Source organism: Trachemys scripta, chromosome 2 (genome assembly GCF_013100865.1).
Source record: "Trachemys scripta elegans isolate TJP31775 chromosome 2, CAS_Tse_1.0, whole genome shotgun sequence".
NCBI classification, from domain to species: domain Eukaryota; kingdom Metazoa; phylum Chordata; order Testudines; family Emydidae; genus Trachemys; species Trachemys scripta.
The window spans coordinates 2,569,557-2,586,951 of NC_048299.1; the positions used below are offsets into that span (position 1 = coordinate 2,569,557).

Sequence of the window (17,395 nt, forward strand, 5' to 3'; positions counted from 1 at the left end):
TTCAGGCTGTAGGAGGGAGCTCAGGGCTGGGGCAGAGGGTTGGGGTGGAGCCAGGGATGAGGGGTTTGGATGCAGGCTGTCCTGGGGCTGTGGCGAGGAAAGAGGACTCCCGCACAGCTTAGAGGGGAATTAGGCCAGGACACTGCAGCATCTCAACAGTGCTCTGGCAATAGGGCAGAGGGGCTGCTACAGTGGAGACAGCTAGTGCTCAGCTATCTTCCAGGGGTTGTAGATGACATCAGGTAATCCCCACAACCCCCCCTCCCTCCGGAAAGGCAGCGTTATCCACAATGGCTTAGAAAGAGGCCTGCCCATAGCCAGCTGGTATTAAAATTCCGAGGTTCCTGGCTCCTCCCCCCAACTGTATACCAGCGTGGGGGAAGTGCTGCCTCCACCACCTCAGGAAGCGAGAGACGGGTGATCAAAGGCAGATCTCCTGGACTGCAGTGCAGAGAGCTAGCACAAGCTTCACGGCGGCTGGCCTGTCGAATAACGTCCCCAAGGGAAGGGGGAAGCCTAAATACTTCCTCTGGCGGGAACCATTTCCCACTAGATCCCAGCAAACCTGGGGCCCAACTGATCTTTGCCAGCTCGAACCTGCCCCAGCTCTTTTTAGAGCAGGGGTTTTCACAGCAAATGCTCTGCTGGCCTCAGAGTGCAGCCACTCTCGCTCCTGCTGGTGGCCACGCTGACAATTTTTCCTAAAATATTTAATTAATTTTAGGAAAAACAAATATGCACATACACACGTCCCAGTCATTGTCAGTTATTTATGTAGGGTTTGTTTTCTTTTTCCTTCTTCAGACTCTAATAAAAATAATGCACTGTTGTCTCTATCCTTTACTGGAGCCCAACACAACAGAACACTAACAAGGCGTTTGGCACGTTTTTGTCTTTTTTGGTAAAAGGTGGATGTCTGTACAACAATTGGGAACCACATTTAAAAATGCTTTTACATAATTAAAGTCCAAATAATGAAAAAAAATCTGCAAATATGTCCAAACTTTCTCGTTCACGGACAAAAAAAATCAATCCAATTTAGCAATAAAAGTAGTAACAAACAATCCTGTTATATTGTCCTTTACCAATACAGGGTGATAAGCCCCAGAACTTTAATTTCATGAACACAGCCGTTCTGTGGCTCAGACTACCTGCAGAAGTTCAGGAGCTCTTGGAATGGAAAGTCGGCAGGATCTCGGGTCTCCTGTGAAACTAGAAGGGAAGATTCCAGGTTAGCATCAGTAAGGCCGTTTCGGGACTTGCCCTTCAGACAATGCAGTGCACTAAATGCCCTCTCACACAGCACAGTAGTTGAAAACAGAGACAAGAAAAGCAAAGCAACTTTAGCTAGAGGCCTGTAGGTGTCCTCAGACAGGTACACTTTGAGCCAGAACTGCTGCACTGTAACACCGGGCTGACTGAAGTAGGTTTTCATCCTTGCATTATTACGCATGTGCACCATGAGATACTGGAGATTCCTTACATCCAAAGAGGCAAAGGAAGCTAATCTGTCTCGCAAGGCTGTTAGTTTGTCTGCAGCCAAAAACCCTGAACCAGAATTGCTGAACGGGTCCGTCACAAAAGTGTACTGACGGAAAAAGTTTCCCTCGCTGAAACAATTTTCAAGCTCTTCCAAGAGGATATGCAGGTATTTGGTTACAGCTAAGCCAACCTTTCGCTGTACGCTCTCGTCCTGACAGCCGAGAAACCCACTAAGCTCAGAAAAAACAGAAAAGTCCTGGTTCTCTTGTAGTTGCTGGACAATGTCAGCGATGGTCATTCGGAATGTATGAATTACTTCAACACGGTCAAATATGGTGAGCTGAGGTATCTGGAGCTCCCGGGTCAAGGAAGCAAGCTTTGGCAAAAACTCTTTCAAAAAGAGCAAAGCACCATGTACTTCTGGATCTTGTAGCTTTTGGGACAGTTCCGGCGAAACCGTGTTCAAAACCTCAATGAGCTCTCCCCGGAGCTCAAACAGCCACTGTACATGGTCATTAAAACTAAGCCAATGGACCAGGTTGTAACGCAGCAGCACCTTGTGCGTCTCAGAGCCCGTGTCACACAGAGTTGCGAATCTCTCTTTATTGACACCGCTGGTGTTCACAGCGCTGATGCACTTTTTCACTATGGATTCAACCTCATCCATACTTTCCATTGAAGCCTTGCTGGCAAGTACTTCTTGGTGGACAAACCAGTGAAACAGAAAAAGTTTCTGAGGGCAGCTTTTTCGGAAGCAGTTCAACACCTCTGCTTGGGCACCTTGCCTAGCCGCTGCCCCATCAGCTGTCAAGCCGCACAGATTGTCAAAGCTAACCCGGCACTCTTGCATTCTCGCCTGCACACTCTGAAAAATGTGTTTGCCAGTTGGCCTATCAGTGAGGTTCACCTGACATAAAACGCCTTCGGTAAAACAACAGTGAGCACAGTCAAAAAAGCGAACGCATACGATTATCTTGGGATACTTCATGACATCAAGGCTCTCAACCAAGCATAGGCTGTAGAAAGGGCTTGCTGCGACCTTCTCGGCTATTTCGTTTTGTAGAAAGTTCGCTAGATCTCTTGTGCTCCTCTGTAACATGTCATTGCTCAGTGGTAGCTCTCTGAAAAGCGTATTTTCTGGTTGAACGGCCAGAACAATTTTCTTCACGAGTTCTCCTTCGTCGAAAGATTTCCTTGCTTGCCCCAAAATCAGGGCCACTTTAAAAGTAGCCACCAAGAGCTGATCCGCTTTCTTCAGAAAATCTCTTGGCGGTTGCTGTTGTCTTTCGAGCTCGGTTTTTGCATCATTTAACAGCTTGCGCCTCTGAAACTCACCACGGTAATTCTGTTCAACTTCCCCCGCATGAGTGTTATAGTGACGCTGCATCGCGTACATTTTAATCTGACGAATTTCCTTCTTACAAACAGCGCACACTGCAACTTGCTCAGAAATGGAATTGGATGGCTTCAGAAACACAAGAAACCGCGTTTCCCACTGCTCCTGAAATTTTCGATTTTCTTCCTTCCACGTTCTGCTTTTCTTAGCAGCAGGTAGCTTCTCCGGGACCATCTCTGCATCACATTCAGGGGCATTTTCTGGCACTGGTTGTTTGAAAACCTTTCTGATGTCCATTTCCATTTTTAACTCTTTTGCCATCTGCCACGAACAATCTCAGCCTAACCAAACACCATGCAGCGATCTTGCCGAGGACGCTGGCCAATAGCCGCTTACGGAGCTACAGTAGTGCGAGATGTAAACAGAGTGATTAGCCAATGAATATGCTTTGTGACTTGAAAGAAAACCACCCCTATGTAGTTTAGTTCTCCCTGCATTGTACTGTACTATTTAGAAGGGCATGAGCGTACATTATGATTCATTTCAGAGTAGCAGCCGTTAGTCTGTATCCGCAAAAAGAACAGGAGTACTTGTGGCACCTTAGAGACTAACACATTTATTAGAGCATAAGCTCTCGTGGACTACAGCCCACTTCTTCGGATGCATACCATTACGATTCATGGCATTCACAAGACAACTTTAATACCCAACATCTCAGTGATTGCTGGGGCTCTTTGGAGGCTGTCACGGCTGCAAAAAAAATCCACCGGTGGCCACATTTGAGAAGGATCCTTACACAAGGAGCCATCGTCTCACGGTTATTACTCCATCAGACAGACTCAATCCACAGCTTTACGAGTACTCTAAAGAACATCACCCCTCCCTTTGCTTTGGGATCTCCACGCTCCTGTGTGCCGGCCTAGGAGTGTCTGAAATTTCTATAACCTCACTCCGAAGTGGGAGCAGAGCAAGGCCTCAAACCATCTCAGGTCTGCTCTTGCAAGCGCTACAGGAACGAGCAGGGTCACAAGGCAGACCCAGCCATGCTGGAAGGCTTGCGGGAAAGAACTTGGCCTGTCAAGCACACAATAGATCCTCTTATTCAAGAGAAACAGCACCATTTAATAGAAACAGATGCTGTGGCAGGTAGCATCAGCCAGCCAGACACTCACAAGCGGATATATTTATTCATATGGACATTGCCACAGATCAGTGCATGCATAACTAAGGCTGCAGTCTTGTGATTCCTACTTCTAATGATCAACAGCGTTTATCTGAACGCCGAAGACTCAAACATGGGTGTGAATTTTATACAGGGATTACCTGCAGCACTGATACGCAGCAGCTAATTTCCATCAGCAATACAACAGTTTGGGGGAAGAGTAACTTCACCGACATTACAGGCATAGTTACATTGTGCCTTCCCAGAATTCCCCATGACGGAACCTGGCCAGCACCTGGGTTAACACGTGCTCCTGAGATGAGTGCCATAATGGGACCAGTTACTGTATTATAAGTGATCAAAGCCTCAGACCCCCATTTTACATGTAGCAAAGCATCATTCTGGGGCACTGTTTAAAACCAACTCAGGAATTCTGACTGAGCCGACACCATCCTGGGGTTTCTTTTGGACATCTATGCCCAAATAAATCTGTTAGTCTTTAAGGTGCCACCAGACTCCTTGTTGTTTTTGCAGATACAGACTAACACGGCTACCCCCGATACTTGAGTCCAACCCAGCTATGCTTAACTCGTAAGATGGAGAGATCAGACTTCGGCAGCCTGGCCAAAGACAACGTGCTGAACAGAAATACCAGCACCGAACAATGGCTGGATTTTAAGCCCACTCCTTGCACGGCCTTGCCCTGTTCTCTGGCAGGTATCAACATGCAAGGCTCTGTTTTGTTCAGGGAAGTATAGCTCCCCCAGATGGCTCCATCTCTACTCATCAAGTTCCAAGGGTTTCTGTTTTTTTAAAAAGCAACAGAGGGTCTTGTGGTACCTTTAAGACTAACAGAAGTATTATGCTTATGTAAGCTTATGCTCCCAATACTTCTGTTAGTCTTAAAGGTGCCACAGGACCCTCTGTTGCTTTTTACAGAATCAGACTAACACGGCTACCCCTCTGATGTTTTTTTAAAGTGGGTGTTGGGACACTCTGGTTTCTCCAGGGCAGGTCTGGGAGCAGGGTTGGGGTGTGGAGAAGAACAGACATTTCAGCCCAGAACTAGTCTGGTTTTTAGCTTACCCACTAATTCCACTTTCCATAGCATGAGCGCTTCCATGTGACCAGCGCAGAGACAGGGAAGCCACAAGCTGCAGGGAGGAAGACAAGATATGGCAACACCAGAAATGGAAATGTATTAAATGTAAACGTGGAACAAAAAAATAACCAGCGCAAGGTCCATCCTGTGAATCCTAACAGAGTAATCCAGAATGAAAGGGGCACGTGAGACCAAAGGAGGGCTTAGCACATTGTTCATGTCTCACGGCTTTCCACATTACTTATGCTCACAGATCCTTAATGGGTGGGGAAGAAAGCGGGAAGCCAGGTTAAGGGCTTGTCATGCACGTTTCAGACAGAAGTAGTCAATAGGTGGACAACAGGCCAAATCGGGACCGCCAGACACTCTTGAACGGACCCCAAAATCTTTATTTACTGGTGGTGGTGGGTAGTTGTTGGTGGGATTGTTTGGTTGTTTATTTCTTTCCTCTGGAGTCTAGACCGTGACAAGAAATTTTGATCTTGACAAAAAATAATTAGCTACCCCTGTTTTAGGCTCTGTCTTGACGTGATTCGGCCTGTCTGAAATTTCTATAACCTCACTCTGAAAAGGAGCAGAGCGAGGCCTCAAACCATCTCAGGGCTGCTCTTGCAAGCGCTACAGGAATGACCAGGGTCACCACAGACTCAGCCATGCTGGAAGGCTTGCTCACGTGGGGCAGGCAAAGGAACCGGGGAAGACCGATATGGGACGTTTAATTTCTTTGATGCCGTTCAAACCCACAGAAATCGTTACCTTTCTAGATCAGCAGCATTGTGCACGCCTCAGGCCCAGCCCCTCCAACCATAGACTCTGCGGAGATCGTTTCTACAAGCAGGAAAATGAGAAGAGAAAAAAAAAAAATCAGATTTAGCAGAAGACGATGGAGAATCTACTTAACTGGGCAGGTCGGTCATATGATGTTTCTGAGATATTTATGCCCTTGTCGTCTCAAAGTGTTTTACAAGCCACACATGCATCACTCACTCCTAAGGCAGGCAGCCACCCTAGAGAGCGACACTATGGAGCAGGCAACGGTGAAATCAGAGCAGCCCCGGCCTGTTACCAAGAGAGGGTTAAGTTCTGTGGCACTGTCTGAAAGAGGCACATTAACCTGCACAGAGATCAGCTGATCTGCCTGGGGAGTAGGGAGTGGAACCCCCTCTGCTGGGATTTGCACCGTGAGAGCTGAAGTCTGATGCTTAGAACATGATCCCACCCCTCGAGGACATGCCAAGCGGTCAAAGCCTCAATCCCCATTTTACATGCAGCAAAGCATCATTCTGGGGCACTGTTCAAAACCAACTCAGGAGTTCTGACTGGGCCGACACCATCCTGGGGTTTCTTTTGGACATCTCCTACACAGCCACAGTCCAACCCAGGTACGCTTAACTCGTAAGATGGAGAGATCAGACTTTGGCAGCCTGGCCAAAGACAACGTGCTGAACAGAAATACCAGCACCGAACACAATGGCTGGATTTTAGGCCCACTCCTTGCACGGCCTTGCCCTGTTCTCTGGCAGGTATCAACATGCAAGGCTCTGTTTTGTTCAGGGGAGTCTAGCTCCCCCGGAAGGCTCCATCTCTGCTCATCAAGCTCCAAGGGTTTGTTTAGGTTCTTTTAAAGCGGGTGTTGGGTTTGGGACACTCTGGTTTCTCTAAGGCAGGTCTGGGAGTGGGGGTGAGGCGAGAAGATCAGACAATTCAGCCCAGAACTAGTTTGGTTTTTAGCTTACCTACCAATTCCACTTTCCATAGCATGAGCGCTTCCATGTGACCAGCACTGAAACAGGGAAGCCACAAGCTGCAGGCAGGAAGACAAGATATGGCAACACCGGAAATGCAACTTTAGACATTTCTTATATGCTACTGTGGAGCAAAACATTCCAAGTGCAAGATCTGTCCTACAAATCCTAACACAATCATCCAGAATGAAAGGGGGTGCAGGAGACTAAAGGAGGGCGTAGAACAGGTTTTGCTATGGAACATTGGGAATCATTAAGAAAAGGACAGATAATAAGACAGAAAATATCATATTGCCTCTATATAACTCCACGGTATGCCCGCATCTTGAATACTATGTGCAAATGTGGTCACCGCATCTCAAAAAAGATATATTGGACTCGGAAAAGGTTCAGAAAAGGGCAACAAAAATGATGAGAGGTATGGAATGGCTGCCATATGAGGAGAGATTAATAAGACTGGGACTTTTCAGCTTGGAAAAGAGACGACTGGGAGGATATGATAGAGGTCTATAAAATCATGACTGGTGTGGAGAAAGTAAATAAGGAAGTGTTATTTACTCCTTCTCGTAACACAAGAACTAGGGGCCACCGAATGAAATTAATATGCAGCAGGTTTAAAACAAACAAAAGGAAGTATTTCTTTCCACAATGCACAGTCAACCCGTGGAAGTCTTTGCCAGAGGATGTAGTGAAGGCTAAGACTATAACAGGGTTCAGAAAAGTATCAGAGGAGTAGCTGTGTTAGTCTGTATCCACAAAAACAACAAGGAGTCTGGTGGCACCTTAAAGGCTAACAGATTTATTTGGGCATAAGCTTTCGTGGGTAAAAAACCCCCACTTGATGCACGGAGTGAAAATTACAGATACAGGCGTTAATATACTGGCACATGAAGAGAAGGGAGTTACCGTACAAGTGGAAAACCAGTGTTGACAAGGCCAATTCAGTCAGGGTGGATGCGGTATGGTGGATGCGGTAACACAGCCACCCTGACTGAATTGGCCTCGTCAACACTGGTTCTCCACTTGTAAGGTAACTCCCTTCTCTGACCTAAGTGTGACAATCCTTATGTAATAAACATTGTTCATGTCTCACTGCTTTTCACACTACTTATGCTTGCAGTTCACTGGGAGACACTGGGAGGCTAGGTTAAGGGCTTGTCATGCATGTTTTAGGCTCAGTGTGGTTCTGCCTTGATGCAATTTGGCCTCCTGATTCGGCCTGTCTGAAATTTCTATAACCTCATTCTGAAAAGGAGCAGAGCGAGGCCTCAAACCATCTCAGGGCTGATCTTGCAAGCGCTACAGGAATGACCAGGGTCACCACAGACCCAGCCATGCTGGAAGGCTTGCTCACGTGGGGCAGGCAAAGGAACCGGGGAAGACTGATATGGGAGGTTTAATTTCTTTGATGCCGTTCAAACCCACAGAAATCATTACCTTTCTAGCTCAGCAGCATTGTGCACGCCTCAGGCCCAGCCCCTCCAACCATAGACTCCGCGGAGATCGTTTCTACAAGCAGAAAAATGAGAAGAGAAAAAAAAATCAGATTTAGCAGAAGACGATGGAGAATCTACTTAACCGGGCAGGATGGTCATAGGATGTTTCTGAGATATTTATGCCCTTGTCGTCTCAAAGTGTTTTACAAGCCACACATGCATCACTCACTCCTAAGGCAGGCAGCCACCCTAGAGAGCGACACTATGGAGCATGCAACGGTGGAATCAGGGCCGCCCAGCCTGTTACCAAGAGAAGGTTAGTTCTGTGGCACTGTCTGAAGGAGGCACATTAACCTGCACAGAGATCAGCTGATCTGCCTGGGGAGTAGGGAGCAGAACCCCCTCTGCTGGGATTTCATAGAATCATAGAATATCAGGGCTGGAAGGGACCTCAGGAGATCATCTAGTCCAACCCCCTGCTCAAAGCAGGACCACAGGGCTGGAAGGGACCTCAGGAGGTTATCTAGTCCAACCCCCTTCTCAAAACAGGACCAATCCCCAGACAGATTTTTGTTCCAGATCCCTAAATGGCCCCCTCAAGGATTGAACTCACAACCCTGGGTTTAGCAGGCCAATGCTCAAACCACTGAGCTATCCCTCCACCGTGAGAGCTGAAGCCTGATGCTTAGACCAGGATTCCCCCCCCGCCCCCCAGGCTGGGAGATGCCTTTGAGTGAGACTATCCCTTAGCCATACAGCAGCAAACAGGGCGTGCGGCCCATACAGCACACGGGCCACGCTGCTCACGGCGGCTGGGGCACCGATCCCAGCCACCCGCTGCCCTGGCTCCGCAAGGCCCGTGCTGCACAGCCCGGCGCGTGCCCATTGGGACGGGACGGTCAGACCCCGCGGAGAGGGGCGCGCTGCCACGCCAGGGGTGCCCTCACCGACAGCAGCACACGTGCAGCCGCCTCTCCGAGACTACAGCTCCCGACATGCACCGCTCCCCCAGCTGCGGCGGCGGCAGGGCTCAGCAGGGAACGCTGTCTCCTGGGACTTGTAGTCCCCACATGGCCGAGGGGGTCGGGGGGAGGCACCGAATCTTCTCTCACTTCCACGTGGGGCTGAACCCCGAGCATAGCCCCCGACACCCCCCCCACCCACGCAACACAGCGGGCGGCCCCCGCCTGCACCCGCACAGGGCTCCCAGGGCAGCGCAGGCCCCGGATGGAGGTGGATTAGAAACTCACCAGCGCCGCTGCAGCGACTACTCCCCATCGCCGCCGCCATGTCTTCTGCGCCTGCGTACTAGCCCCTCCCCAGCGCGTGCCTCGCGTCATCAGCGCGTCCCTCCCCTAACTCCGCCCCCTCCCTCCCTTTGCGGGGCGATGGTGTCACCTAGCGGCGGGGAGGAGGCAGGGCTCGGGCGAGCAGCGGGTTACCCTATTTCCCAAAGGCTGGGGCTAGTGCCTGCCCCCCCCGGCCACAGTCCTGCCTCTCCCCCCTCAGCTGGCATTGCTGCCCCCCCCCACGTTCCCCCGCCTCCTGCTTTTTTGACAATTCCCCCACCCCCTATTTGCTGTTGCCAACTGACCAAGTTGGCAAGAGGAAATGGGACAAATGCCCACTTTTGCCAAAAAAGTCGGGACAGGGCCAGGAGCGTAGCTAGTGGGGTGCAGAGGAAGCAGCCACTTCCCCTCAGCTTCTCGCGGGCGGCCCGGCTCCCCCTGCCTGGGGCTCCCCTCGCCCGCCGCGGGGCGCGGGCTCCACCTCTGCAGCACTGCCCGCCGCGGGGCTGGGGCTCTCCCGGGGCTCTGCCCTGCATGCGCCCAGCACCCCCAGGGCTGCTCATGCCTCCCCAGGCTGGCCCCAGATCCCCTCCCCCGGGGGGCTGGGGTCCTGCAGCAACTTGCGCCCCTCTGCCTCCTCCGCAGGACAGGCAGCACCAGGGGGTTGGTTGAGGCCGTGCCCACCCCTTCCCCCTCCAGCAGCCCCCGCACCGCCCTGCCGGGCCTGTTCAGCCCTCGGCCCCCCCCGGGTCCTGCCCTGCCGGCCCGCATGCAACTAGTGTGCAGGTGCAGGAGGCGGCCATGGCCCAGGGGGACTGGGGGAGCCACAGCAAAGCCCCGCCCGGAGCTGGTGCAGGAGGCAAGCGAGGCTCTCAGCCCAGGCTCCGGCATCAGCCTGCAGCCCGGAGCAGAGCCACCCCCGCCAGCTCGGCTCAGCCCAGCCCGCTCTTAAAGGGACACGGACCCCACCATGACTCGGCCTGGCCTGGCCCGGCCCGGGGCATGCGGGGGTGTCACCTCACCCCCGGCCTGGGGGGCCCAGCGAGGGGGGTGCTCGGCACCGTAGCAGCGCAGAGGGGAGGCCAGCGCGGAGTGGACCCCATGGGGGGGGGGGGGGGGGGCGTGGCCGGGGGAACCAGCCAAAGGGGGGGGGGGCGCGGAGCGGCCAGAGGAGGAGCCAGGGGGGGCGTGGCCAGAGGAGGAGCCAAGGGGGGGCATCTTTTTATGTTTGCTCCCCCTGCTCTTAAAACCTGGCTATGCCACTGGACAGGGCTTAAAAAAGGGACTCTCACCCACTGCCCCCCCCCAGCTACGCTACTGTGTCCCAGCCCAAACGGGACGTCTGGTCACCCTACACAAAACTGGCCCGCAAGCACCACGCGTGACTACATGTACATGTGCCATCTAATCACCTATCATGCACATTTATTCCACCTACGTGGACACCTATGGTACGGGTGCACACACCGTGCGTGTGTGCCAAACACACACAATGACCCGAAGAAGAGCTCTGAGGAAGCTCAAAAGCTTCTCTCTCTTATCAACAGAAGTTGGTCCGATGAAAGATGTTACCTCACCCGCCTTAGCTCTCTAATATCTTGGGACTGACATGGCTACCACACTGCGTAAAACACACACAATGCGGGTACGAACGCATCAACATACTCTGCAACTTGCACACCTAGCATATGCAAATTCAGACTATGCACGCTCATACATATGCCACGTGGACCTGGCACATACACACATGCTGCATACAGGGTAGTCGGTAGACTGGCAAACTTGTGACTGCTGCCAGAGCAGTTTATCCCGATTTCACACTGCACTGGGCAAATTACAGTTTTCCTTGTTTACCGTAGGACATCTGCATTGGTTCAACTACACTGCTAGCAGGTTCCTCATGGCTGGAATGAGGGCAAATCCTCTCCGTAGAAAAGGCCAGTCAATATAATAAATCACACATGAGCACACACTCCACACATTACAGAGAGATCAGTTGCCTCTCCCTAGTTATAATCCTAGTTAGGTTAATGGGCAAACACAAACAGTGGTAAAGTTAGGCACCTGATCTGTGCAACTTTTTGCAGGTTCATGGCCGAAGCCTGTAAGGTGGTTTGGGTTAAGAAAGAAGTAGAAGTATGGTTTGGGGCCTAAGTTAGCCCAAGCTTAGAGGGGTATGCAAAATTGGAGTTGCTGGTATAAGAAAAGTTCAAGATAAATTGGAGACAGAGTGTTATGGGAAAGTAAGAGTTAGCAAAGCCATGACCCAGGGTTATGTTACCATTTTGTTTTGGTTATAACTGGGTTAAGCAAGGTTTTTAATCAGTATTATTGAGAATTATGTATGTTTTATTAAAATATCTATATTGCTAGTATGGAAAAGACATCGGTGCAGAGGTTAATTTAAATAATGTGTAATGTAAAGAGCCAAGAAGAAGGTGGCAGAAATATAATGATGGTAAAGGGCAGTTTAATGTTAATTAATATTATAATAGAATATAAAAGGAGTAGTTTTGCTAAACTGCAGGAGAGCTCCAATGAACATGCAAAGGATATTGTTAAATTCCTGGATTATATGGCTGTACATCATTCAGTTATCAGTGGACTGATCACCCATTGATATACCATTTCATCTTTTGAGTGTATGATCATAGTACTGTGTAAGTAGTAATTGCATGCTTGCTTGCTTAATTATTTTTCTTTTGAATAAACTTTGGTTGTATCATTCAAAGTGTCACCTAATGGTCCTCTATTAAATAAATGTTCTGTAACCAAACTAAAAGCTCAAACCTGAAAACTGTTAGGTTTTATTACACTCTTATCTTTATCAACTTAATCTAACATTTCAATATACAGGTTACAAGAGGTCTACAAACCACCTAAGATAGCAAACAGCTACAAAGCTGTTTTTTGCTCCTTATACAATATTGCTAAACTTTAGTGAACAAAAATCATGACATTGGTTTACAAATCATGAGATTGGCTTAAAAATCATGTTTTTTTTAATGAGGTGTCTGTTTTTTTGAGCTTTCAGGGTTCATAGTGGCAAGCTTTTATCTGCTAGACTTTTAAAAATAAAATCTGAAATTCTCCGATAATCACATGCCACCAAATATCATAAGAATATCAAAGTGTGTGAATTGGCAACAGTTCCTATGTGGCTTTGGCTTGGACAGTTGCTGGGCCATGTAACCCATCCCATTTACTGAAGGCAAAGGGCAGTACTCTTGCAAACTAATTATCCGGGATCACAGGATGGCTGGCCCTGTAAGGGAGCTGGGCCCAGCCTCACCCGTGAGGGACAAACAGCCTCTCAGCTGAGACAGAGATCAGTGAGAGAGCAGGTGATTCTAAAAGCCAGCAAGTGGCTAAGCTGGAGAAAGAGCCGCAAGGACGGGGAAGGCGCCTGTAAGAGACCTTGGGGCTTGTGTTGGGGTATGACAGCTGGAGCAGGGCGACTCAGGCCAGCAGCCAGTACAGTAGCTGCCTGTAGAGAACAAGTATCAGAGGGGTAGCCGTGTTAGTCTGAATCTGTAAAAAGCAACAAAGGGTCCTGTAAAAAGCAACAGAGGGTCCTGTGGCACCTTTGAGACTAACAGAAGTACTGGGAGCATAAGCTTTCGTGGGTAAGAACCTCACTTCTTCAGATGCAAGTAATGGAAATCTCCAGAGGCAGGTATATATCAGTGTGGAGATAACGAGGTTAGTTCAGTCAGGGAGGGTGAGGTGCTCTGCTAGCAGTTGAGGTGTGAACACCAAGGGAGGAGAAACTGTTTCTGTAGTTGGATAGCCATTCACAGTCTTTGTTTAATCCTGATTTGATGGTGTCAAATTTGCAAATGAACTGGAGCTCAGCAGTTTCTCTTTGGAGTCTGGTCCTGAAGTTTTTTGCTGTAAGATGGCTACCTTTACATCCGCTATTGTGTGGCCAGGGAGGTTGAAGTGTTCTCCTACAGGTTTTTGTATATTGCCATTCCTGATATCTGACTTGTGTCCATTTATCCTCTTGCGTAGTGACTGTCCAGTTTGGGTCCTGTGGCACCTTTGAGACTAACAGAAGTATAGGGAGCATAAGCTTTCGTGGGTAAGAACCTCACTTCTTCAGATGCAAGACAGGGAACAGAGATCCTTGGGGCAGGGATGGAAGGGGGTAACCGATGTGCTAGTTTTCTGTGGCAGGTATAAAGCTGATGTGCTGAGCCAAGGGCCTGGCTCAGACTCGGGGCGTGGTGTTGCTCTGGGCTAGGCCGGTGACCCACACCCTGCTCTCTGGTTACAGGCCCCTGCACCAGCCTGTGGCGCTAAGCCTGCTCCTCTCGCCCCTGCGGCTTTTCCCAGCTCCCTGGATTCTGCCTGGCCAGGCTGGGGGGCTGCACTCGGGGGGTCCATGGTTGGCACTGGGGCTGCAGCCGGGGGTGTCTGGATGGGAGTCAGGGGAGAAGGGCCCAGGTGGGTGGGGGGGGGGCAGCAAGGAGGGGTGAAGGGCTATGCTGGGCATGGAGGGGACAGGGCAGGGGCCCACGTGTGGGAGTGGGTGGGGTGTCAGCCACAAGAGCCTCCACTGCAGGGGGTGGGGCAGTGAGGAAATCGCGCATGCGCAACTCGGTTGACTCCCTCCACCCCCCCTCCCGCTCGACGCTCCGCACATGCGCTGTCCCCCTTCCTTGTCCTTTCTCGGAGGACTGACGTCAGCCCTCCGGGCGCGGGGGGAGGGGAGCGCCGGCCCCGCGCTGAGCACGCCGGGAAGCCGACGCCCAAGATGGCGGCAGGATTGAAAAGTTGTTGCCGCTGGGGCTGCTGAGTCCGGGGCCGGCGGGAGGGAGCGCGGCTGGCGGCTCGGCTCGGCCATGGCAGCCCGCTGAGGGGGCGCTCGGCCGGCCGCCGACGGGGCGCGGCTGCGGGGATGCCCCCGGGGAGCCGGGGCCGCAGGAGGCAGCAGGAGCCCGGGGCAGCCGCCGCCCCTCACCCGCCGCCTGAGACATGGAGGAGGAGGGCAAGAAGGGCAAGAAGGTGAGAGCGGGGCTGGGCCGCTCTAACCCCCCATCCCGGGCCGGGTCCCCCTGCCCCTGGGGGCTGTGCCCTGGTCCGGCCCCCCTGGGCTGTGCCTGGTGCCTCGTCCCCGTCCCCGGGCTGCTGGACTCGCCCTGGCACCGCTTCAGCCTGGACCCTGCTGCCCCCCCCTAAGCCGTGAGCTCCCCCACAGCCCCCGGGGGCTCTGACGCGGCCAGCCTCTGCCCCATGGCTGCTGTGTTCCCCCCCCACCCCCACAGCCCTGACGCGGCCACCCTTCCCCAGGACGGGGCTGCTGAACCCTGGCGCTTCCCTCCCGTGTTTCAGGTCTATTAACCCCCCCACACACACTCCCCCTGACGCTGCCCAGCGTTATCCCGAGGCTGCTGTCTCCCCTCTCGTCAGCGTGAGGTGCCCCTTCTCTGCCCCCCACTCCCCCCCAGCACAGCGTTGCTAAACCGTTCCCCTCCCCATCACTGCCCCTGAGGCAGCAGGGACTAGGGCCTCCTCTGGAGGGCGCACTTCCTTTCTATCTCCTCTTCTATCTCCCTCCCCCCATGAGGCTAAGGGTACATCTACACTACAGCGGGGAGTCGATTTAAGATACGCAAATTCAGCTATGTGAATAGCGTAGCTGAATTTGACGTATCGCAGCCGACTTACCCTGTTGTGAGGACGGTGGCAAAATCGACTTCTGCCGCTTTTTGTCGGCGGCGCTTACTACCACCTCCGCTGGTGGAGTTAGAGCGCCGATTTGGGGATCGATTGTCGCGTCCCGATGGGACGCGATAAATCGATCCCCGAGAGGTCGATTTCTACCCGCCTATTCAGGCGGGTAGTATAGACCAGACCTTAGTGTCTCCAGGCAGACCCTCCTCTGCTCTCCAACAGCATGAAGCCTATTTCTCGCTGCCCTCATATGCCCCAGGCTGCTCTCAAGCCTGATCTGGCCCTGACCAGTCTTGCTGCACTCCAGCTGGGGCACCGTGAATGACCCACTGGTGGGGATGAGTGACCTAAAGTCCCCCAAATCTGTTCTTGCAAAATGGAAAGAGCTAAAAATCTTCCTTTAAATGAACCTTGCTTGTGGGAGTCTGTCTCCCAGGTGAATGGGACTTGGCCAGATCTAACATAGCAAAGCAACAAGGATGCATAGCAAAATCACAGCTACAAGAGCTGTCGCAAGCCTGTGATGGAATAGGAGAATGCATGGGACCCTTACCTGTTTAGATTACAATACCTTATATGTGACTGAAATGCTGTGTGACTGTTACACATTTCTAATGGTGTGTGGGTTTTTTATCTCTCCCCTGTGAAGTGCCTCATGCTCTTGAGAGTGGTACTTCCCAAGAGTATGGTGCTAGCTAACACTTGCAACTAATAACTTTCCTAATTGGGTTTAATGAAAGAGCTGGGAACTGTACCACTATTCCTGCAAGTCTGTATGTTTGAGTTAATGTGGTAGAGTGACCTATTTATTGTAAATATCTGATTCAAAATTTTCATGAAAACCATGACTGCTTATAGAGGTGTTTGCCTTGTCTATGTAGTAGTTTTAGAAGGGTTTTTAGAATACAGCATTAGATTTGTACTATGGCTTCCATTTTTCAGTCTTTCTAAATAAACTCGACTCAGACGTGCAGTTCAGTTTCAGAAGACATGTTTTCTTTCTTTGTGTGGCTATAGTGCTCGTGAAAGGTGCCAACTTGACAGCCCTGGAGACTGCAGTCCTCTAGACCAAGTACGGCAGCAGTACAAGTCTCTCCACACTGCTTCACCAATGTCACCAAACACCTAGAGACCACTTCTAAGGGTCAGAGGATAGCTTAGTCTTTGTGGCCTACTCAGTCTTCTGCCTCTTTGCTGAAACTGCCAACAAGACAGCCAATTAATGCCAAGATGTCTTAAAACTGTATAATCCTACAAGAGCACTGTACTTCATCTGTGTTGTAACCTGTTACTGTAACTCATTAAATGAGGAATACATAGTACAAGATTAATGATTCAACTCCCTATGCCTTTTAAAAAACAAATGGGGGGGGAAAATTAAGGGTGCAACTCCCACAAAGGTAGGTTGGCTGTTTAAGTGGTGAACTTAAGCAAACTTAACTTAGCACTGACCTGGGATGGAAAGTCTTGGCTTTTAATGCTGTCAAATTAGCCCAGTGTTTAGGGGTGGGAGGGTGAAAGAGATCAAACCAAACTTCACTTGTATTTAGCTATGATGCTCTTAGTACTCTTCCTAGAGCTGAAGAGCTCTGTAAGCTGGAACACTTGTCTCACACTAACAGAAGTTGGTCCAATAAAAGGTATTGCCTCACCAATCTTGTCTCTTTAATACCAGCATACATGCTGTTCAGAGCAATAGTGAAGACCCTGTTGACCATGGCATCTAACTTCCCAGGAAAAGGGAAACAATTACCCCTCAGGCTTGTGATGTCATAACTGTGGGAAAACAAGTTATTTTTAGTCCAGTATTTTGATTGTAGATACCGGCAGTAACCATTATTTCAGAAGGTGGCAGCAGAGTTTCCCAATGAAATATGCAGATGCTAGTCATTGGTGAGCAGGGTGTTAACATGTTTAGAAACTCTAACTTTTCCTGCTAGCCTGGAATTCTTTAGTCATTCCAAACTCAAATCAAGTAATATTTCACTTTGTTCTGCACTGATAGGGCTTTTCATTCTGACCTAAAAGCATTTTACAAACAAACCTCTCGACATCCCTGTAAAATAGGGATACCCTATTTCTCAGGTTCCCCATCTGAAAGGGAAGTGACTTGCCCAAGGTACTACAGAAAGTGAGTGGCAGAGCTGGGAACAAAATACAAGCC

The 17,395-nt window shown here is 50.5% G+C and overlaps 2 protein-coding genes and 3 non-coding genes across 9 annotated transcripts in view; 1 reads left to right on the top strand and 4 right to left on the bottom strand.

The window, feature by feature from the left end:
* Nucleotides 1-822: 822 nt before the first annotated feature.
* LOC117871910 (SCAN domain-containing protein 3-like) lies at nucleotides 823-9,567 on the bottom strand. Of its 4 annotated transcripts, none has more exons than XM_034759732.1 (6): nucleotides 9,514-9,567; nucleotides 8,265-8,336; nucleotides 6,823-6,886; nucleotides 5,839-5,910; nucleotides 5,067-5,134; nucleotides 823-3,218 (listed from the first exon to the last, which is right to left on the bottom strand). In XM_034759732.1, exon 6 carries the CDS (start codon nucleotides 3,137-3,139, stop codon nucleotides 1,148-1,150), a length of 1,992 nt encoding a protein of 663 aa, XP_034615623.1. In that variant the 5' UTR covers nucleotides 3,140-3,218; nucleotides 5,067-5,134; nucleotides 5,839-5,910; nucleotides 6,823-6,886; nucleotides 8,265-8,336; nucleotides 9,514-9,567; the 3' UTR covers nucleotides 823-1,147. The 4 variants fall into 4 exon arrangements, with proteins under 4 accessions (XP_034615623.1, XP_034615624.1, XP_034615626.1 ...); XM_034759733.1 differs by having other exon boundaries at nucleotides 6,819-6,886; XM_034759735.1 differs by lacking the exon at nucleotides 6,823-6,886 and having other exon boundaries at nucleotides 9,514-9,562.
* LOC117873969 lies at nucleotides 3,742-3,879 on the bottom strand. Its single transcript, XR_004644843.1, has one exon. It is a non-coding gene; the product is annotated as a small nucleolar RNA SNORA9 (small nucleolar RNA).
* On the bottom strand, nucleotides 5,619-5,753 carry LOC117873967. Its single transcript, XR_004644841.1, has one exon. It is a non-coding gene; the product is annotated as a small nucleolar RNA SNORA9 (small nucleolar RNA).
* Nucleotides 8,045-8,179, bottom strand: LOC117873968. Its single transcript, XR_004644842.1, has one exon. It is a non-coding gene; the product is annotated as a small nucleolar RNA SNORA9 (small nucleolar RNA).
* Nucleotides 9,568-14,392: 4,825 nt separating the features above from the next.
* The window catches only part of CCM2 (CCM2 scaffold protein), a 68,446-nt gene continuing 65,443 nt past the window's right edge, over nucleotides 14,393-17,395 (top strand). For both annotated transcript variants that reach the window (XM_034759736.1, XM_034759737.1), the window contains exon 1: nucleotides 14,393-14,562. In XM_034759736.1, the coding sequence (XP_034615627.1) occupies nucleotides 14,533-14,562 (30 nt within the window). In that variant the 5' untranslated portion in view covers nucleotides 14,393-14,532. The remainder of the gene's footprint in view (nucleotides 14,563-17,395) is intronic.

Coding starts and splice junctions, on each gene's coding strand:
- LOC117871910 (XM_034759732.1), bottom strand. CDS start 3,139: ATGGCAAAAGAGTTAAAAATGGAAATGGACATCAGAAAGGTTTTCAAA.